Source organism: Podarcis raffonei, chromosome 10 (assembly GCF_027172205.1).
Source record: "Podarcis raffonei isolate rPodRaf1 chromosome 10, rPodRaf1.pri, whole genome shotgun sequence".
NCBI lineage: Eukaryota > Metazoa > Chordata > Lepidosauria > Squamata > Lacertidae > Podarcis > Podarcis raffonei.
In genome coordinates, this window is record NC_070611.1 from 41525777 (window position 1) to 41549287 (window position 23511).

General features: G+C 40.2%; 1 protein-coding gene across 2 annotated transcripts in view; it reads right to left on the minus strand.

Moving 5' to 3' along the window:
- The window catches only part of CDK17 (cyclin dependent kinase 17), a 71836-nt gene that overhangs the window by 14954 nt on the left and 33371 nt on the right, over positions 1 to 23511 (minus strand). For both annotated transcript variants that reach the window (XM_053404990.1, XM_053404991.1), the window contains exons 3-6: positions 21257 to 21421; positions 16477 to 16610; positions 8062 to 8187; positions 802 to 858 (exon numbers count right to left, since the gene is read on the minus strand). In XM_053404990.1, the coding sequence (XP_053260965.1) occupies positions 802 to 858; positions 8062 to 8187; positions 16477 to 16610; positions 21257 to 21421 (482 nt within the window). The remainder of the gene's footprint in view (positions 1 to 801; positions 859 to 8061; positions 8188 to 16476; positions 16611 to 21256; positions 21422 to 23511) is intronic.

Here is a 23511-nt window from a genome sequence, read left to right on the forward strand (position 1 = left end):
AACACATAGGGTTGTAGCTAATGCTAGTGCAACTCAAGAGTAGACTGACTAAAATTAATGGACACGAGTAACTGGCACATTAATTTCAATGAGCTTACTCTGAGCAGGAATTAGTTCGATATCACCCAAAAATCTTGTTTAAACTAATTCTTGAAAAAAATGCAAAGGATGACAAAACCAAATAGTCCTCATCTATGAATCACTAGGGCCTAAAATAACAGTGTTAAGGTGTAATGGTGCAAATACAAGAGTGCAAATATCATTAGTGTAAGAAGTATATATTTTGTAATATAATGTTCCCTTAGGGCAACTCATGTGATGTATAACCGGGCGAAATCAGACCACATAACATCTCTATATGCTGAAGATGCCCTCACAAATCAGATGACTCAATTGAAACTGTCATGTCTGTCTCAAGCTTTCATGTGTTGTCAAGTAGTCATCTTTATATAACCACTGCTGAACATGACAGCTGTTAGGCATAGTTATTACAAAGGAAAACCATCATGCCTTTAACAAACAAGGCACAGTTACTGGTTTTCCAGCCTGCCCTATTGCTTATCCTGAACAGTCAAGGATTTTAAAACATAAATGAAAGGCAGTGGATATAATGTTGGTTGTAGACCTGCACAGACACTGTTGGTTTCAGCAAGTCACTATCTATCACTGTCACTCTTGTGAGAGAAAAAACAAGATTATAATACACCTTACACATTGAAGAAAACGTTGATGTAAGTATTAATTTATTGATAACAAGACCCACATCTCTTGGGGGGTTGTAGGGTGGAATAGGATACATACCTCACCAAGCTTTTCCAATTTTATGTAAGTTTCCATTTTCCCAAATCCGATTTCAGACTGTAATAAGGGGGGGGGGGGAGAGGCAAAAGGCAAATTCATTTAGAACTACTGTAATAAGTGAGATACTCATGAAGAACTGTTCACCTATTGGAAAACAAAACTGAGGAAGTAATATGTCCAAGCCGGGTTGGGATAGTCTATACCAGGATAAAAACTAGGGCCTGGAGCTGCACTTTCTTTAGTGGACTTCCTGCCTGCACCTTCCCACTGCAGCCCACTTATCCTCTTGAAATCTGCTTCTGGGGGTTAGAAGATTGCCTGGAACAGCAACAGATGTGGCAAATGGGGAACTGAAGCAGGAAGAAAGAATAAGCAAATATCAGAACTCCCCTTCCCTTGCCACCTTTGCAGAAGCACTGGCTCACTCACTGAATCTAAGCCCTGGCTTTGAATTAAAACTAGTAAAAACTAGTTTCCCCACTCCGGGCGTACAAATTGGTCCCAGTTAAAAATATTAGCACTACCACAGGTGCTCTGGGAAGCAATGTGAAAGGAGATTACCCGCAGCCCAGTAACAGAGCTTGTGCCAAGTCCTTTGGAAGTGGATTTGCTAATTTACCGCAGAAGTCATCACGGGCCCTGATCCATCTCCCATCAAAGCAAGATATGAATGCATGACTAGTTATGCAAGAACATGGATGGGGAAATGTACATCAGAAGATGTATCCCATTCAAATTAATATATAGACGCTACCCACACTTTGACCTAATGAAATTATTATTATTTTTTAGAAAACCCAGCAAGAGATATGTGCATGCAAGTCTGCTTATCCTATTGGACCTACTTAGTTGGATTGGGATGAGAGGCTGTGGTTTTTCTTTATTGTGCCAGCAGCAGGTTGCAAAATCTTTCCTCATGTGGCCTGCCTTCCCACACACTTTTCTTTTCCCATATAAGACTCTGAGGGCTACTTCTTACACACGCTTGGTCCTTGAGAACAGATACCAAGGTACAAAATGCATACCCACGAAGACAAATATTCATTTATTTCCCAAATGTTTAGACCGCCATTCATCACACACAGCAATCACAGGAGGGTTTCCAACATCCATCCAAAAACATGCACATATGGTTGATAATAAAAACATATTTTTTTGGGTCAAACAGTAAAAATATTAGAAGTGCAAATTAAAAACCTAAGACCTTGAACTACCACATTAAATTTCCTCTGAAGGCCTGGAAAGTTATCGTAACTTTTAATGGAATTCCAGAAGTGCAGTTGCCATCCACGCCTCCAGGGGGAGAGAATTATATCGGCATGGTGCCACAACAGAGAAGCCCCTGCCTAGTATTGCTGACTAGCTTGCTTCACCCCCTGGTAGGCCAGGACATGAAGTGCATATGCACGCACACAGGCATACACACACACATTTTTTAAAAATGGACACTTTCCCACTTAAAATACATGCAAGCAGTCGGCCAAGCCTTTTCCACTCACTTGGTTTTAGAAAGACAAGAATCTTGATGTAGGTTGCATGTCTTTCATGATATATGTGAGAGCTATGAGTGTTTTGTACTTCATCCAAGAACAATATGCTGCTAAAAAGCACCTCTTTCCCTAGCAAATCAAGAAGTTAGTTTCCTCCACCATCCTTCCATTTTACCACTGAACACCAGGAAAAGCCCGGTAAAACTGGTAATTTTCAGTGCCATTTCTGAAACTAACTTTTGCTGGGTAATTGCTATTCTTCCCTCGACCCAGTAGTGGGACTAGAGTCCTGCTTTCACACCTCCTCTTAACTGCAATTCCTGTACTCTGCTTGCAAAAAGTGCATTATTAAGAGACTTCAACTCATTATCTTCAGTAATCCTGAATATTGCTTCTCCTGTGCACTGAAGCTATACATAACAGAGAATGTTGTGTTGCCTCAAAGCTTTATTGCTGTCTCTGTTGGGGAATCTATTTATACATAAGTATAAACAAAGTGGAAATGGGAAGGAACTATAGTATGCACACAGTACAGTCCTTAAGAAAAACAAAAGACTACCAGCCTTTAGGGAAGGTTTTACAGAATTTTGTTTTTAAAAAGTAGTAGTAAATGTTTCTCATTATTTGTGCTCCTATCACAAACCAGGCTATGATTCTAATCAACTTCCTAGGGAGGGAGCCCCAGTGACAGGCTTAAGATCGTGTTGTATGTGGGTTTCTACAGTGCTCCATTTACTGCAGCAGAGAAAGAGTAGGATGGAAAAAACAGATGACCCTTCTGATAAAAAACAAGAGTTTAAATTACTTAGTATATGGAACTAAAAACCATTATCAGAGACTTATTTGGGGGGTGGAGGAAGTCTGCAGAAATAAAACAATCACAAGGTCCTGTTTAAAATCAGGCAAAAAGGGGGCCAGATAAACATGACATCTGAATGCCCCCCACCAACCACACTTCAGTTGGCAAGGATGACTGGATGGGAAGCTAAACACAGAAAGACAAATAGCAACATCAGTTCCTTGCACCCTCTTAGGTCACTGCAAAACAATCCTGAACTAATTATCTAGAGCAGAATCATGCAGTGGGATATGAACAATGCAAATGGTGGCAGCAAGGTGGCTGACACTCAGGGAGGGACTGGGCAGCAAAGTACAGTGGTACCTCAGGGCACAGACGCTTCAGGTTACAGACTCTGCTAATCCAGAAATAGTACCTTGGGTTAAGAACTTTGCTTCAGGAAGAGAAGAGAAATTGTGTTCTGGTGGCATGGCGGCGGCAGGAGGCCCCATTAGCTAAAGTGGTACCTCAGGTTAAGAACAGCTTCAGGTTAAGAACAGACCTCCAGAACGAATTAAGTTCTTAACCCGAGGTACCACTGTACCTACAAATGAGCTTTATGCAATCCCAGATACAGCATGTCAGTGAAATGAAGTTGCAGTTGTCATGGATGCCCCTGAATCATACTAGCAGCTCCTGCCTCTTAGCCCTGACATGAGGCCCTGAGGAGAAAGACACCAACCTTGGCCTATGGGTTAAAGCTCTCACTCTGTGTAGATGGGAAATGTTCATGCATGCATACTGCAAGCCCATTGCTCGTGTATTTGCTTTTTACCCTTCATGTTCCCCTAAACAGGGACTACATTTGCAGCATCTGTTACCAGACTTTATTGGCAGGAGGAAGAATAAGCAGGAGAAAAGGCAAGAGTCACTGGGGGCGGGGTGAGGGGTAGCACAACCAGCCTTGCCATGCAGCGAGGGAATGTGATGCTGCTACCCTTTGCAAGGAAATGCTGTGTCCCCACATCAAATGCCATCAGAATACTAATCAGCTGAGGTAAGGGCTGTCTAGCATAAAGCAAAAGTCAGCAATTATCTGCAAATGGCTGATGAAACCATGCTGACAGACATTCAAAGCTATTTTCCCTACATGACTGGTTACTAATTGTGGGGATTTAAAATTCTACTAAAGTTCGCAGACATCTTTTGCTATTTATTTAAATGGAGCCAGCTTTCATTTTTCTCCTAATGACAAAAACCTACTTTATAATCAACAGGGCTTATCTACTATAAGTCTGTTAACAGAACTAATCGTACTCATTTAACTCTCCTACTTAGTTGGGCCCCCAAAATGGTATTAAATATGTAATCCATTTCCTCCTAACCAGAGTTGTTTCATAATGTGCATTCACCTACAGTAAAGGGCTGTTGCAACTTCAATTTTTAAAAATAAATGTGAGGGTTTCACTATAAGCGTTATCAATGTGAAAGGAAACAGAAAAAAGGAACTTCACACAGGTAGACCCCAATGAAAGTAAATAAAAGAAAAACTCTATACACAGCCCATTAAATGACCCCAACACGGCCAAAACCTCCAATTTAAACAACACAGGCAACTGCTGCATGAACATTATGTAGGTAAGATAAAATAGAATTGAACTATTCAGTTCTGTCCTTCCCCACCCCCACTCCCACCCACTACCACCTCAAGCATGTTCTGAGATGAAAGAAAACTCAAATTAACATTGAGGCTTTGAAGACTAGGAATTAAGATTGGGAACTACTATAGTCTTGAGATACCGTCCCTGTAAGGTGCACTCTTGCAGTACAACCAATAGCTCTCAGTACCTTTTTTACATTAAATATTGGAGATACAACTCACTGGCTTGTATCTCACATCAGGCTAGCCGAAAAAGTATAGGTAGTGACCCTTTTCTGCAAGTCTTTTCTGGCTTTTCTTACAGGCCTTGGCATCCTATTAAGCAACCAGCAAACCTGCTATGGGCAAAAAGCACTGTGTACTTCGCAACGTTCCTCTCTTCGTTCTAGGCAACATTTCTCCCTTATTGACAGCACCAGCATTGGCACCCATATAACTAACTGAAGCACCACTGTTTTCCTAATACTGGCATGTGCTTGTATAACATTTTACACTAATGGAAACTGAGGACTGGATTTAACTCTTGTTCAAGGCCAAAAAAAGGGAGTGAAATTTTGTAACTGGATATATAGCTCTTAGGACATATTTGCAGGTCATGCTAAACCATGGGTGTGCAAGGAGGGAGTCGCTGGAAACCCTGGAATTGTGCACTCAGTTCCCTTCCTGCACAGTCAAGAAAAAGACTTTGCTCAAATTGAACCACACTTTCCATGAACGCCAGGTTTCTGTCCTAACTCTGGTTAGCTTTCAACAAACCAGTTTCAGAAACCATGGTTAGAAGTTGCCTCGTTTTGAAACTGACCCTATTTTGAAACCACAACCCCCGGTCTGGACAACATGACAATCAGACATTCAGGGCAAGGGAAACTAAGAATTGGTGAAGTTCTTCCAGCCACACAAGAGAAGTTGGGGGTGGGATATGTGATCATGAGGATCCTTGCACCTTCTTCCCCACTAGTGGATGTGACAAAAAGCCAATGGTTAAATTGGAATATATTTGACCACAGTGTTAGATTACTAAAACACAGAAGGGTTAAAAACATTAGGTATAGACTCTTGCTCTTAAATGACAGATGAATTAAAGGTGTGCCAAGATGATACATTGCTACAAACACAACATTGCACTTGTCAGTACATGCTAAGCTGATTAAATATTTACTCCACTAAGCTAGGCCTTTAATGCAAATGTTTTCAAAGAGAGACCATAAAATTGTTACTCTGATTTTAAAAAACAACAACACTTGATTCCCTCTGCTAACAGCAAGGTTTGTGCCACATCTGAAAGGCTAAGTTGAATGCAGAGTTTCTTGAAAACAAAATTGTTGCACATCTCAAAAGAAGAGCACAGCGGACTGAGCAGAAGGAAAGAGGCAGCACGTGCATTGCCCGCAAACCCAAACACAGCTGCCAGATCTCAGCTTACAACAAGTTCTTTTAAATGTGGAAGGGGGAGTGCGGGCGCAGAAAAGGCGTCTTGTAAGAGATGGTCCATTTTAAATGCACACTGTGCTCATTAGAGGGCACAATTTTTCCTACTACAGCTTGAAAAACAGGTTCCTACAAACAAGGATTGCTTGAGACGGAAGCACACTGAAATAGATTTATCTGAATGTGCCAAGACAGGTACAGAGCAGCCCTTCTAAAAAACACTTCTTTGCAGCTGAAAGGATCTTAAGAGAACCCTAGCTTTTTCTTTTGACTTTAAAATTGCTGTAACCAAATTTATTAATTTTCTATTCTTTTCCCATTTCACCCTCCCCCCCCTAAAAAAAATCCAAGGCAGTTCGCAATCCACACAATTAGGAAGTTACCATTTGTGAATCAGTAACTACTGTTAAATACACACTTCTAACATCAACACCCCCCCAACATTGGGTATAAACTTACTACTCTCCTACCTGGCACCATATGCAACCTGCCTCTGCCTCTACAATTTAGGATAGTGTCCTCCCTCTGTTGTTGCTAAGAACAGCTAATCTACTCCCCTGAAAGCCTTACTTTCACCTTCCAATTTTCCTTAGCTGTCCACTTTCCTCTCATCCAAGGGGGAAGACACCATACCAGAGCAAGCCTACTGAAAGGAAGCTCTTCCTCCAAAATCTGCTCCTCTTGATTATCTCGATTGCAAATAATATTCCAAAGTCTTTGCCTGCTGTCACTACAACTTTCTGATCTTCTTGGCTTTTTATGGCTCATTCATGTAATTAAATGTTTGTGTTGGATGACTGCAAGTTATATTTTCAAAGCCTTCATGAAGATCCATTCACAATCTTCAAGAAGTCACCATGTCCTTATGTCTGGCATAACTTGCAATGTAAACAAGAGCTACCCTACCTCCGATTGGCAGAAGTAAGTATTTACACATAATATTTTCTCCAAGTTTAAAACAAAGCCAGCATGATTGCTATAAATAAATGCTATGAATAAAAACTGACTTAAAACAAGAAACAATGTTCTAGGCATACTCTTTAAAAAAGTATTTTTAAAGTTCTAATCAGCGAGTAAGCTCACACTGAAACAATAATCTTTGCATTTTATCACCTCTTTCAATGCTATGACACTAGTGCTTTCAGCAGAACTTCATTTTAATATGGTATAGAAGGCAGACTGCAACTGCTGCAGTCTTCCCTTGTCTGAGGCATGTTTTTATAAATCACAGAATACTTATAACTAGGGCATTTAATAATTTATGATTCCACAGGGACACATAATATGAGAAGTTTCAAGTGTGAGATGCCGGGAAGAGCTCACAGTTGGGCACCATTGGCAGGAACCCATGGTGCAGACAAAGCTTTGGCATCATCATTCCAAATAAAAATCAGCATGAACAAACCAGCAGGGGAAAGGGATGATGATGAGGACAATAACAACAGTGATATTTACAAAACAAATGCCACTACCACCATCACCCAACCCACTTTCTAGCCCAGCATTATGTTCTTTTTAAATAAAAGTCTAAATTATAAATAACACTAGTAATAATTATCTATCTTTCCTGTGCATATACCAAAGATATAAGTACATGAAATGTACACAAAGATATAATTTATTCTGGCAGCTGTTAATGAGCTGACCATATTTTTGGTGACCACTATGGCAGATGTGCAAGAGGTCACTTAAAGTGGTCAGGTATCTGTATCCTAAGTACAGAGAGGAGCAGAAGAAACTACTGGAACTGAGTCCAAAAAAATCAAGCAATGTGAGGGACAGTAGCAGATGTGCCACACTGCTGTGCAGCAGACCACAAACACTGCTAGTCACAATCAAATGCCACAACACATTTCAGGTGCTACCAGAGTATCTGTCAACTAGAAAAGGTAGCAGCAACTTACCAGGGATGCTCTGCGAGATCGTCTGCTCATTGGTTGATCAAACGGTGGACTGTTTATCTGTAGCTTTTCAAGATATCCATCTGGTATCCTGATGTCTGCAGGTAGTGACAAACGCTTGTTCAGGTCCTGAGGAAGTTAACAACCATTGTTAGAGGGGCACAAGTAATTAAAAAAACCCCAAAAACAAAAACCAATCAAATATAAAGTTGATTCAAAGAACATTCAATGTTCGATAATTGAAAATACTAATTGTGAAGGAAGCAGCATATATCTAATAGTTATGCCAAGGTTAGGTCAACTTGCTATTGGACACAGTCTCCAAGAACCAGTAAATCTCAAAACAACTTGTTTCCAAAGAGAACTGCAGTTGCACTACACATCTCAACTGCTTCAACGAAACGAATTTGTATTTGCATTACTGCACAAGAGGATGTGCTTCAGAGTATGACCCCATACTCTGAAGTAACCCCATCAAACCCAGCTAGACTTACACCCAAGTAACTACATATATGGTTGAAATCTATTGTGTTCTATTATATATATGTGTAAACACACACACCTAAAATATGGTAACTGTCAACAGGTGCTCAGGGATGAAGGCTGTCTCCATAATGCTTAAGAAGAGTCATATTCAAACCTTCTTAGACACTCACAGTTTGATCACATACATTATCAAGTATTCTTGAGTTTCTTTTCCTCTCAAATGGACCTCACAGACTGATGATACTTGGCAGAGGCAAAGGTAACCTCTGGAGCCCAAGATTCCTAATATTCCATTCTCTAAATAAAAAAATTCTGACCACGTTCTGGGTTGAGTCCATTAGCACCACATTTTTCTGCAATGTAATTTACCAGTCTGGCATGCTCTAGGCTTCTGCCCTCACCCTGCCACTGAAGTGTGTCCTAGGTGTTCTCATAACTCAACTATTACTTAACCTGGAACAAGATAAAGGTCAAATCTGATACTCTGACTCCAAATGGACTTGTACCAAAGTTCTGATTTATATTATCTGCCCTTTTAGGTACAGTAAGTATTTCAATTATATTCCTATACAGTAGTACCTCAGGTTAAGTACTTAATTCGTTCTGGAGGTCCGTTATTAACCTGAAACTGTTCTTAACCTGAAGCACCACTTTAGCTAATGGGGCCTCCTGCTGCTGCCGCACCGCCAGAGCACAATTTCTGCTCTCATCCTGAAGCAAAGTTCTTAACCTGAGTACTATTTCTGGGTTAGCGGAGTCCATAACCTGAAGCATATGTAACCCGAGGTACCACTGTATTCAGATTTATAAACGTAACACCATTGTGGACAGCAGGCAGCAGTTAACCTCTAGACAGCTTCCAACAGCTAGGAAGGTTTATCAGTAATAAGGTACACTTGCACACCAGTTTTTGGCAACTTCTTCCAAATTGCGACAGTTTTCAAAATGGATTATCAGCACTTGATAACAGTTTCAAACTCTTGAAGCTTAAATTGGGTTTGGGCCTGAATTGCCACTGAACGAGAGGGACTGTCTGGAAAGATATAAGGCATAACTCTAACCTGGCCTGAAGCTGACAAGTGATGTTTATAGACATAATCCAATGTTTTTAAAATAGTTCATATTCTTGGCTGTCAGACAGAATTATTGAGAGCCAGGGAATAATAAACTGTTGAGGAAGCAGCAAAGTAAGTTATAAAGAAAGAAGAGATGTGAAAGAATAGAAGCAGAAAGTAAAAGAGAGATGAGGACTGAAGGCAAAGAAGAGGATAAACTTTCCAGAAATGTGCAACGTAAGCTTTAATAATATAGGTGCACTTCACTGGACAGAAAGCATAAAAAGATAAATTATTAAACAATTGGCAAAGAGGCTAGAAGCCTAAAATAATGGCTTCAGGTTCCCAAATCTTCCTTATTACAGTAGCTGAGAAGCACATAATAAATCATGAGGACAGGCACTTAATTATTTGACTCTAACTATAGCATTGTCCTTGCTACTGCAATGCTATCACAGAGAGAGAGAGAGAATAAATGGAAAGCGATGCCCACATGCCATGGTCATCAGGATCCCGTAACATTACCAATGAGAAGAGGGGGGAAAGACTGAGCTTCAAAGTTTGTAGATGTCAGCTTGATTGCCCAGAGAATCCATTATAGGTCAAATGAAAGTGATTTGCTCTCTTGTGTAAGTATCAGACTGAATCAGCCATCTCACTAGTTTCAACTAGCATCAGGAAGACATCATGTCAGTAACAGCCACAAGCTGCTTGCTAATAATTTACACTGCCGCTGCTCAGCAAAGAGGATTTAATATGGCTTGTTTGTTCCACGATGCTGTTTGCTCTGCTGTTTAATTTCCTGATAAGCTGACCCTAAAGGCCTCACAGCCTTACAAATAAAAGCATACATAATATGTAAATATTTAATTGCGTCTTCCAACATGGCAAGAAACTATGAGTCCATGCCATACACATGGGTCCACTTTTCTTACTGTTTTTGTATTATGTACTCTTATTATACAGCATGAGCTCTCCTTTCTCTCAGTTTTTTTCCAAGCTAACTTATCACATTGCATTTTTGTAACATGACAGAACTGGAACACTTGCAGTGAACTGGATGCACAAATTAAAGTACTGTACCATAAGAACAGTAACTTCTACCGTCTTTGAAATATAAGGATTGTAACTTCCACAACTTAGCCTTTTCTCAGGATACTTGCAGACACACAAAATCTTGTACTGTTGAAAGTAATGTTGGGTTGCTTTCACTTACTTTGCTCAAGACTTCAGAGCAAGGTGTAAAATGGCAACTGTATGAGCAGAAGAAACCTTCAGATCCCAAACAACTGCGGGTTTTAAGGACTGTAAACATTATTTGTTTTGTTGGAAAGGTAACGGGTAAGGTATATAAAATAGCAAAAGATCAGGATGCCCAAATAAAGGCATATAGGCCATGACACTAATCTATGTGTAGGCACCAGACAATTTTCAAACATGAATCATGGTGCACCACTTTGTTGTTTTACTGCATCATGCCATGTCAGGAACACACTCAGCTAATGGCAATGAGTAATATTTCCCTCATGAAGGAAGTCAATTTTTCTGCAGCACAAAATGACTTATGGGTGGCTGACATCATAATGTTTATTGCACTTGCTTGTTTAATGTTCTGCTGAATTTTAAAAAAATGAAGGGCTCTACTAAAATTTAAAAGAGAAGATTAAATACTACAAAGAGTAATAATGATCATACCATTTAAATAGCATGGGGCTCCTCAAACTTCTCTGGTCCTGCAAATGCCAAAAGAAAACAGGGGCTTATGCATCTTTAATAGTTGTGTAGAAGAGGTGTTTTCAGCGACTGGGACTTGCCATGCACAGCGAAACTGCCTCTTCTGTGCAACTATTAAAGGTACAAGAGCCTCTGGCCTCTTTCGCACCTGACCACCTTATGTAAAAAGGCTGCACTGAACTTCCCATAAGTGTGCACCTCTACTATTTTTTATAGTGGATGACAACTGATCTTCCCAAAATTGCTTTCATTTACAATTGGGTTCAACTAAGGGGTCCTAAGAACCTTTCCAGCTTAACTTCACAGTAAAAAATTGATACAATTGTTTTCTGTGTTACTGAAGCCCTGGAACACACCACCCATTATTTCTTTGGCACGCAAGACATGTGCAAGTCCACTGCTGCATGATAAAGATCAGTGCTTTGGGACACTTATGTAACATAAGCATGAGAAGAGTATATCCCATGCTCCAGCCAGCCAAGGAAGAAGGCATGAGAGGGGAGAAGCTGACACTTAGCTCTGTTCCCTTCCTCTTTACAGTGGATGTCACAGTGGGTTGGGCTGCTGCACTGCTAAATAGGTAAGGCAAAAAAGGTAAAGGACCCCCAGATGGTTAACTCCAGTCAAGGGTGACTATGAGGTGAGGCGTTCATCTCGCTTCAGGTCGAGGGAGTCGGCGTTTGTCCACAGACAGCTTTCCGGGTCATGTGGCCAGCATGACTATACTGCTTCTGACAGAACGGGACACCATGACAGAAACCAGAGCGCACGGGAACACCGTTTACCTTCCCGCTGCAGCGGTACCTATTTATCTACTTGCACTGGTGTGCTTTTGAATTGCTAGGTTGGCAGAAGCTAGGACAGAGCAACAGGAGCTCACCCTGTCACGGGGCTTCGAACTACCGACCTTCTGATCAGCAAGCCCAGGAGGCTCAGTGGTTTAAACCACAGCACCACCCGCTCCCTAGGCACTGCTAAATAGCTACTGCTGGGCAGTAAAGTGCCTCAGGTTCTATGTGCTCAAGGATCCTTTCCCTCCTTTCAACTCCATTTGGAAACTCCATTTCCAAGCATCTTATGTTCACTACCTCATCCCCAGGCTCACCACACAATCTGAAAACTGCTGATCAAAGGAACACATTGCCTATCAAGTTAATCATGTCATTCACAGACATGGGAGCCACTTTAAACCACACAGCCTTCTCCAGCAAATCTATTTTGCATAAATTAAATTTTCTAACACATCTGAAGCAGAACACATCTCAGAAAGGTCAGTAAGCATTAAGAGCTCAACTTCGGAACACTCCAAACACACTCATGGAGAAATCATTACCTCATAAATGGACAGAAAGCTAAACATAATAAGATCTTCAAACTGTAAGAGAACTTAAAACTGTGAATGAAAACCTAACAGTTTAATACAGACATTTTTAAAACTAAGTTGTAATTAGTTTTTTTTAAAATAAAAAATGTGCTTAGTGGATATGTGAAAAAGATTACACATTTGAAAAATTATGTTCTATATAAGAGAAAAGAAGATAATAGCCTGACTGAAGACCCTTCTTAGACAGTATGTTGCTCATGGAATGAAGGGGAGTATGGAGATTAGAACAAAAGTTACTGGTTATTATTATTATTATTAATTAAATAAATAAATTTGTATACCGCCCTTCAACCATAGATCTCAGGGTGGTTCACAACATAAAATTACAATATAAAAACTAACAAAATACAAAACAAAAACAAAAACAAACCAATAATCCTCCCTCCCACAACACATTTAAAAGGGCAGTGGATGTCAATCAACCAAAGGCCTAGTTGAAGAAGAGTGTTTTTGCCTGGTGCCTAAAGGTGTATAATGAAGGTGCCACTACAGAAAAGGCCCATTATTGTGTTGCCCCCTTCGGACCTCTCATGGAGGAGGCACACAAAGAAGGACCTTATAGACCTAAGGTTCTGGTAGGTTCACTTGGAGAGAGGGAGTACTACAGACCTGAGCCATTTCAGGCTTTATAGGTCAAAACCAGCACCTTGAATTGGGTCCAGAAACTGATTGGTCAGACCAGAATCAGTGTAATATGCTCAAACTGTCTGGTCCCAGTGAGCAATCTAGTTAGCATATAGTATATATACTACTGTCTGTGTAGGACAGACAAAACAGGTTTCTCCAACCTTCAGTCCTTCAGATGTTCTTGACTACAACCATGGCTGGGGGCTGATGGGAGTTGTAGTCCAAAAATCTGGAGAGCACCAGGTTGCAGAAAGCTGCTGTAATAACCACAGCAGAATCTTTTAACTGCTATACATGCTACTGGCATCACAATTTAAAGACATTCCAGTTCAATAAGAGGAGCCACCACTCAAGTGGTCTCATCTATTATACAATAAAATAATTCTGAAAAGTAGATATTGTCCAAACTTATCCTTGCAATCTCTAACTTGTTATCAACAGCCTCATTTTTCAGAGTACCCAGACATCTTGCCAGCACTGACATCATTGATTGTGCTTGCCAACAGACGTGTAATTAAATCATGTCATTCTAATTTCAATGGCATTAGAAACACGTATTTTGAATTTGGTAGCAGAGGGAAGAAATGGAAGAACCGACAGTCTGTGAGGAAAATGTTTCCAGAGTTTATCTGATGAACTTAATTATGAGTATTATGTGCATCATTTTCAAACTGCTAAATGTAAAAGGCTTTCAGTCTGGATACTTAATTTGGAGGGAAATAACTAAAGTGAATGTCAAGGCTGCTTTTTGCATTCTTAGTACATAAACTCAAACAGGTGAAATGGGCAAGTTGCCGCACAAATCAATAGGAAAAATGTGTCCTGAATTGAATCCAAAAAGCAAAATTATAATTGTCAAAGTTCTTTTGGACTTTCTTTTGGGCAACAACTTTGTAAGGTTCTACAATGAAGAAGTTGACTTTAAAGCAGGTTTTGCCTTTGTATATTAAAAATATCAACTAGTTACATCTCAGTTTTGCTGCAATTTTTCTCCAGGTAGGATGGCTGGCATGCATACAAAGCCTTATAAATGAAGGAAATTAAGTATTCTTTCCTCCCTTTGTTTACCATCATACAAGATTCCGTTTGTTAAACAGGAAGACTGAAACGCTGAAGAAGTCTAGAACTCTCCCATTGTGTTTAGTTTCTGAAGTGTTATGCAGATTAGTAAGAGGCAAGGGAAGGGAATCTCTGGCCATTACTATATGGTCAACAGTTAACTCATGTCCTGCTAATTACATGTTTTAGTCCAACAACATCCTGAAGGCCACAAGTTCCCCATCTTTGCTCAAGAGTCTGCATGCCAGGAAATGAAAGTTGACGAGGGCAAAACAAACTCCTGAAAAAAGTTCCAAAATCTGGCCACAATAGGGTGTAGTGCTTTCCCCCCCAGCAACATTTGGTGCTCTTCACAACACAAAATCTGAGAATATTTATTTAAAATGCCCTGGTACCAAAATCAGATACCCCTGTCTCCAAGCTGCAAGAGACTCCAGGGCTCACAGTGTTAACACTCCAACTGGGCAGTTCTCAAAGCCATAGATTTGGAGTCAGTCCACAGGAAAGCCAAGCTTTTCTGTCTAGTTTCCAGCCCAGGCAAAAACTCACACACAAACTAGCCCCTGACCTATACTTCTCCATCCTAGGATGATGTGGCATTCACCCAGACGATGTGGAAAAAGACCTATGGTCTGACCAGGTTTACTCTTGTAGCTTCTAACCTCACAGATATAGGTTTGGAATGGGCCCACATATATCATCAATACCACCCCCTCAGGCCTATATTATGTTTACATCTTTCATGCGTTTTTATTTCACGATGCTTCTGGGCAATTTTGAGCATCTGGAATTTTCAGCACCATGTCTCTTTGGGTCAAACTAAATGTGCTTGGGATTCTCCTCTTCCCCCCCACGCTCTCTACACCACCAGCAGATGTCTCATTTAGGATTGGAATTACAACATTGGAAGTTAGCCTCCCACTTGCTCTCAATTTAATTACACTCACCAAGTCACTGGAGGTAAATATGTTTACCAATAGAAAAGTGGCCTTTTGTTATGCAACAGGGAAGCTGTGGGTGCCTCCAGACAGAGACCTTCAATATTGAACCAACATCAATATTTCCTTCCAGAGAGAAATTCCCTTCCATTCTTGGAGACAGCTGTAGCTGAGGAAATCTCTTCCCGCTCAGAGTAGAAGCATTTAGAGTCATGTTGCAACCTCCTTTCCCTGCCAACTTCAGTTCCTCCAAGAGGGACACCAGAAGGTGCTTAAACTTTCTAGACTTTGTCCAGGAACCCCAAGTAAATTATGAGGGTTATGATTGTTTGAGGTGCCCTTTGTCAAGTCCAGGGAACTCAAGAGGGACATTGGGATGGCCAGAATGGTTGGACAATTCCAGGATTTATGGTGTCAATGACCATGCTTCCATCAACTCATTTCACGCTTCTTGCAGTACAGCAAGAATAGAAGGAATCTGAATTCAAAGCTGAGGAAAATCTATTCTATCAGGAGGACTCTTCCTGCATTCTTATGATGGAGGCATGTTACCCATTTCCCACTGAATTAGGGGACAAAGGAATAGGAGATCTATGGGCACTGATAAGCCCTGGAAAAACTACATGAATTCAAACAAACTAAAACACTGGAAAAGGAGGGAAAACTTAAGGAGAACAGGAGAAAACTGAAAGTGAAGCTATTAAAAAAAGTAGACAGGTCTTAAAAATTAAGCTGCCATGCAAAACAATCATTCTCCTTAAGAGGGCAGACTCAGGAACTAAACGTGGCCATTCAAGTTGGTTGACCATTCTTCTCTGGAAGGGTAAATTAAAGTACACTGGCCCAGCCTTCAGACTAGGAGAGTTAATCACTTGTACACTTTGACATATTTGCATACCAACTCTCTAAAGGGTTAGATGATTTATTTACAAGAAGTTCTCACAACACTATCAAAGATAATTTGGAAAAAGCATGAAAAAAGTTAATTGCTACTTCAGTAACTACCAGCTAATTATAGTGAACATCAATGAATTTACTCTAGAACTAACTGACAAGAAAGGAAGTAGTTAAAAGCAGGCAAACAAATCCCAAGTCTCTTGTTAACATAATATAGTTTCCCATGGGGGAGTATTACCTCCATGGAAATCCTTCTGTGTATCCGGTTTCTGAGGCAAACACCTGTAGGGGATTGGACTTCATCAGACGACGTTCCGGAAGCTTGATCACTTTCACCATCTGATCCCATTTTCAGATTTTCATGTACAATATCTAAATCAAAGAAAACCAGCCATTACTTCACATTACTGTCTCTCAGTTAAGCAAGCACTCTGCCTTTATTGCCAACCAAAGGCACTGGAGGAAACTAATTTTATCAATAAGATTGTGCCCACGGCATTATTGTTCTTTCTAAACATAAAACGACACCATTTTGGTCCAACAAGTCTTATTGACTTGAGTTTCTATTTTTTTAATTGAAACTTCTTTGATTTGCTTGTCTTTGAATACCAAGGCTACCAATATGCAGTTGAGATAGCAGGAAAAATGAGTTTAGAATGTGTATGGTCAAAATCTTTTGCAAAGTCATACAGCTTCATATTATGGATACATTTAAGAGGATGCTTTATTTAAAAGCTGCTAAGAAAGAACATTTAAAGTGAGAGTAATATTCAATTATCAAACTACTTCAAGTAATGGCACTGTGTTCTTGAAATGGGTAACAGTGCAAATCAGCTCCTTGCATATGCAATAGTAAATGTCAAATTGTGAATGTAACATTTACATGTATTTTTTAGTGTTCTTAAAAGATAGTAGGAAATGAGAAAAACATACAAGAACCACAACTAGTGATGACTAAATTACATTGAGATTTGTATTATTTACCTCTAATGACAACTTTATGAAGGAAAAATAGGAAAATGTCTAGTTGTTGTTTTTAAAGACGTTGGGTTAAGAGAGCTTAACAAAGCTTTTGCCAATATATTCCAGTGAAGGAAATGTGAACAGACTATTTTTCTTAGGGACACCAAATCTATGATTTTCAAAGTAAACAAGGAGTACTTTCTTGATGAAACATAAGACTGCAAGATAAAAGGCATATCTAGGCCATTCTGAAGAATTCAGCGGTGTGAATTATCTTGTCGTGCTGCATAGTATTTAACAGATTCCTTTTCAAAAATGGGGGAGTGCATACTTCTCTGGATGAAAAATACCATAATAAAGCTACAACAAGTCTACAACCAAACAAACTGTCCTAGAAGAAATAATCCAGCAACACAATGGGCTAGTTCATATGTAAAATGAAACCATGGTTTACTGCAACACAGAGAAGCCTCAGTGAGTCTAAAAAGGGTGTGGGGCTTTGCGTGCTGCTCTCTCCCTTCTCCTCCCATACAGTCAAGACTTATGCCAAGAAAAATTACAGTTTCAAAGAAACTCAGCTTAGAGTTATGTGCAATCCTGGAATATTGGTTAAAACAAAGGTTAACTGCTAACAAGACAGCTTCAATCCATGGTTTAAAACATAAGTTACAAAGTGTTTAAAGTCTAATAGTTTTCTCAAAACTTTAAATAATATTTGCTGCTGCTGTCACAGCACAGCAGCTGCAGGGCAACCTCACCCACAATGCCTCATTCTGGAAGGACCCTATGTTCCCTAGGAAACTTTGTTAAAGTGAGGCATTGCTGGTTGGAGGCCCTAAAGAGACTTGGTACACATACAGGCTCTCCCTCAGGCAGCAGAACATCTTGTGCTGGCTCTCCCCCCCCCCCTTTATTTTTGGATTTGATATCCCGCTTTATCACTACCCGAAGGAGTCTCAAAGCGGCTAACATTCTCCTTTCCCTTCCTCCCCCACAACAGACACCCTGTGAGGTGAGTGGGGCTGAGAGACTTCAGAGAAGTGTGACTAGCCCAAGGTCACCCAGGAGCTGCATGTGGAGGAGTGGAGACGCGAACCCGGTTCCCCAGATTACAAATCTACCACTCTTAACCACTACACCACACTGGCTCTCTTTTGAGTACCAAAGCTGAACTGAGTTCTACAGCTTCATATTATGCAAAACTGAATCTCAAAATCAAGGTGGGAAGAGTCATTTTGTTGCTGCTATTCTTTAACATACTTGGATTCAGAAAAAATATTGCCTACTGCAACTATTGATCTACTGCAAATCATCCAGAACCTGGCTGATCTTTTGCCCACTCAAGGTTTAACTATTGTTTGCTTTAAAACAGGATTCCTCTTTTGCACCTAACAGTAAGTCAAGATTCTTTGAAATTGAAAGTAAAACTAGTCAGGCATTCTCCCAGCTGCACAGGAGGAGAGTGGGGTGGAGTACACAAATCCAATGCCTTGCTCTGGTTTACTGAAGATTATCTAACCCACTATGGAAATGCATACATATATTTGATTTTGACAGAAGCTAATTTCCTTTAGTATGCAGTTACAGGCTGCTTTATTTTCTAGGCAAATCATGTGCAATCAATGTGTGGGAGACGAGAAAGACTACACCTGTTCCACCTGTGCATATAAACTGTTGTGTACGTACATAAGTCCAATCAACATAGGCCTAGTTATGCAAAAGCAACATTAGACAATGTGCAAGTGCATCCATTACATATCATATCCAACACATGTTGACTCAGGTTTAGGTGACAAGGGTGATACAATCACCTTGCGGATACTATAGGCTTTGTGCCATTTTAAACATTTACTTTGTTATTTGATTCCCCGCCCCCCAATAAATGCTACTTTAGCACTATGCTCCCATAACAGAAATGGATAACTAATTAAATTAACCCTGATGCTACAAAGCCTAGATTCTAGCACTATACACTAATAAATGCAATATATTATTTTAAAAATAATTATCCAATAATTATTTAATAAAGGAGGGTCTACAATTTCCCATTATGTATTCCAGTACTGTCAACTAAAGAAAAGAAATTAAATCATATCCAGGTACAGGGTTTATAAATAGGCCTTTGATACAACAAAACATGTTTGTATGTGTATTGTCACATACATGCTTTAAATAAATTATATGGAAAATGACTGATGAAGAAGGTGAAGGCTTTATTGAAAAATGCCATCTGCAGATTAAGTAGTTAGTTGCAGAATAGTTGATATCAGACAACAAAATATTCTATCATTCCACTGTTATGAATACGAAAGATTCTTCTGTGAGTAATGGCATCCATTTTGGCAATTACAGTGCTTAAGCTTCCAATTCAGTAGAAGCTAGGTATAATGACTGCTGCAGTTTGCTAAGCTGGAGTAGCTTCTGTTTGCAGAAATTTATTTTTATAGCCCTAAATATTCTTGTATCTACTTGAAAATAAAACAAAAAATGCACTTTGAATTAATTAAAAAGTCATGCATGGTAGATGTTATTCCCATTATTATGGCAGATGCAGGAAACTGACTATACCAACTGAAGTCCCCTTCTGCTTGTCAGACAAAGCTGCACTCTCTTCATAGGAATGATTTCTATATCTTGAGCTTATTGACATAAAATTACACCTCTGGGAAACCTAATTCACATCTGCAGACACAAAGCACTGGCAAGCCTGCCAGTTAATTTCCGTACAAAGAGGGGAGGGGAACCTGCACTCATGAATATTTAAGCAATATTCCAAGGATTCAGTAACATAAAAGCATGTAATTGATTCAGACAACAAAATAATTGCAGGAGGAGAGATCACCATAAGACTTGGGAAGGAGACTGTAAAGAATGGATTGGCTATGAATCTTGTGCAAACGTTTTTCACAGCTGTCATCTCTAGCCAATGGGCTGAAGTCTGGCAATATCATCTTCCTACCACTACCAACTTAGAACAGTCAGTCCCAAATGTTTCATCACGGGGACTCATGATTTACACTCCACCTTTATTTTGATTGCTTCAACCACCCAACGTTACTGCTATCTTAAGCTTCATTTAAGAAGGAAGCCAACAAGGAGATGGCAACAACTGCAGTTTCCATTTAGAATGAGAAGGATGTATACTTTTGAGATTTCTCGAAGCCTTCTTTTGTGAAGCACCATAACGCTGTGTACATGCTTTGTGGCACACTCTGGTCTGGATTAACTGGGCCTTTCTGGGTGACAGTATCCCTTGAATCATGGGGCTCTTGAATCACAAGAGTGAACACCCAAATAGGGCTTTACAGCACCATCCTATTCATGTGTACTCACAAATAAGTCACATTGAGTTTAATGGGACTCACTTGCACATAAGTATGTATAGCACTGCAATCTTAGCGGCCTTTAAATACACGATTCTATGAACTGCTGGGCTTCTGTCAACTGCTGCCACTAAAGTGGTACATGCGCTGCTCCACCGGCAATGGAGCAGAAGGCCGCCAGTGGTATCCCCAACACAGTCCAGTGGATAGCAATGAAATGGAGGGAAGGTGACATCAGCCTGGGATTTGCAGGATGCTGGGTTGCTCTCACAGCTGGTAGGCATCAGGACTGATTTGTTCCCAATTGCTGTGCCAGCCTCATGCAGGTGCAGGGATCAAACCTGATCAGCCCAGCTCCACACCTCCTTTCTGTTGCCGCCACTCTGAGCAGCCAGGCTGTGGATGTGGTGGTACCTCCATGACTCCAGAATTTTGGCGGCAGCGGCAAACAATTTGGATTGTGGTCTACGTGAGGGATACAGTCTACCTTCCTAGGTGTTAGCCATTCACATGGAAATGTTTTATAAATTAATACTTACAGTTTGGATTTGTTTACCGCTTACAGTTGTTGTTCTTGTTTTGCATTCAACTAACTAGGATGCCATCCTACATAGATGGTGTCCACCAGTTTTATTTCTATTATTATATTAGAAATATGATTGCCTTACTGATACTCTGGAGTGTAGAAGCCATAGAATAACATAACAAATTGATAATATAAGGACACATTACCTAATCTGCTCCCGTTCCTTGGCATTGCCATGAAAGAGCCAAGGCTGCCACCGATAACACTGTGTGGTCTTCGTAGCGGAGGCTTTTTGAAGGATCCCGTGTACTGGTGAAGGAATGAGTGCATACTATGGGATGTTGGAGGTCTGCCATTCTTCACAATAGGCTCTGAAATTTGCCAACACCAACCAATTCATCCCACAAGCAGGAAATTCAGGAACATGTTGAGAGAGAGAGAAAAAAGAACAGAGTTACCACACAGTCTGCTTACTGCAGTATTTGAATGAGGTTCAAAATATTTGAAACCTGGAAGGTAGATCATCAACGGTGAAGCACATCACACAAAAGAAAATGCACAATAAAAAATGTTCGCTTTCACTCCCCCCTGTGCACAGAAGCTGAGCCAGAGAAACTCCCTAAGCATAGCTGAGAGCCAGAATATTGTATAACCTAGCAGGCATGCAGCAATCACTGAGCCGGTACAAGAGACAGACAGTCAATTCACCCCGATATCATCAAGGTCTTGTACAGACTGACACCTCTGGCTCATCGCTAAAGGAGAGAAAGCAGCTGCTGCAGAGGGTTGAAGAGAGCAACAATAAGTAGGTGAACAAAAAAAAAAATCAGATGTCCTTCCTTTCAGGGGTAGTGCAAAGCCATCACAGTATAGAGTCCACAGTAAAAAAGAAATCTGTATTTTTGCTGAATCTGCATAAATTTAAACAGGTTGCACCAGCTTTTCCTGACGAATAATGTTAAAATTATGTGCTCAGGCAATTTACATTTTTAATGCAGGGTACTTGCAGCCCGGTGTATCATCCCTCAGACAATGTGGCTGGGAAGCTGAGGGAATCACATTCTTTGAAAGTCCTGCCTAATGGACTCATCTGAAAAGGTTCCATCCTTAAGACAGCTCATATACATGCAGAAAGGGTATTATTCCGTTTTGTGAATTTAGAATACACCAACATAAGCAGAGCATAATAAATATATCATCAAGTACCTTTAAAAAAAACCCATAGAGAAAACATGAAGTGGTAAGAAAACTAAATGGCCTCAGATGTTACTGAATTACATAAATTTATTCAATTAATACATCAAAGAACCGACACTGTCTGTTAAAAAGCCTTAAGATATTCATGAAGTACCTTTGATTAAAACTAAACAAATCTGCAAGAAACAGATTGTTCCAAAGTAATCCCACACTGTCAAGTTCTCTTCTTCTATTAGACCAAAACAGTGAGAAGTCCAATCCTATGTGTGGAAAGTTTACGAGCTTTTGTGAATTTTGGATCCATAATGTAATTAAAATAAGTAGCCAAATTTCCTCAATGAGGAAAAAAAGAACTTTTTAAACTGCAAAGTGTTTATGTGCTAAAATGCAAGCATAGCTTTGTGTCATTTCATTGATTACATTTTTACTCTCATGTAGGAACACAGAAGTGTGATCTGTTTACTTTCAGCAATAAATACACATAGTTGTATTGAAATCACGTTTTCTTTTTCACAAGGAGAAAACTGTAACAAATTATTCCTATGAACCGACCCGCTCTCTATTTTGAGTTAAACAGAGGGCAGCTCAATTCATTACAATTCTCTACACAGGAACAATTCTTGTTTAACCTTGTGCCCAGGACCCTCACATCCTAGGAATGTGATAATGGCAACTAGGAATGTGAAATGTTTTTTACAGACCTATTCATTTCTCTTTCCTGAGAAACAATCCAAGTAACTTTAAGCTATGTGACTGGATGAAACAGGTTGCGTGACTGGATGAAACATATTACCCTCTTGAATAGCACTACCCAAGCAACAAACCAATGCTGCTAGCATTCTTTATTGCCCTTGAAGGTATCATATACTTATTAGCACCTCTCTGCCTCCAGAAAGCAGGGCGTCCTGCAAGCTGGGAAGAAGGCAAAGGCACCGCCACTGTTGTAGAGGTTCTTAAGCACAACACTGTCCAAAGCCAGGCTGCAGAAAACCTTCCAAGCTTAAAGGCACAATCTTCAAGCTGACAGAAAATGTCTGAGAGGACTGACTGAGTGGCAAGAGAGCCCAAAGGAGGGGGAGCAAGCTGGAAGAACAAAAGGAGCAGGGTCAAAGGGCAGGGGAGGGAGAGGGACCAAGGGAAAGAGAAAGGAGAAAGGCAACTTAGCATGGGAAGGGGGTATGTGGGGCAGCAGGAACCGAGGGCAGCCAACCTCTCTCGCCTTTGTTCTCCGCTTATTATGATTCCTCCTAAGTCTCCAGTGCTA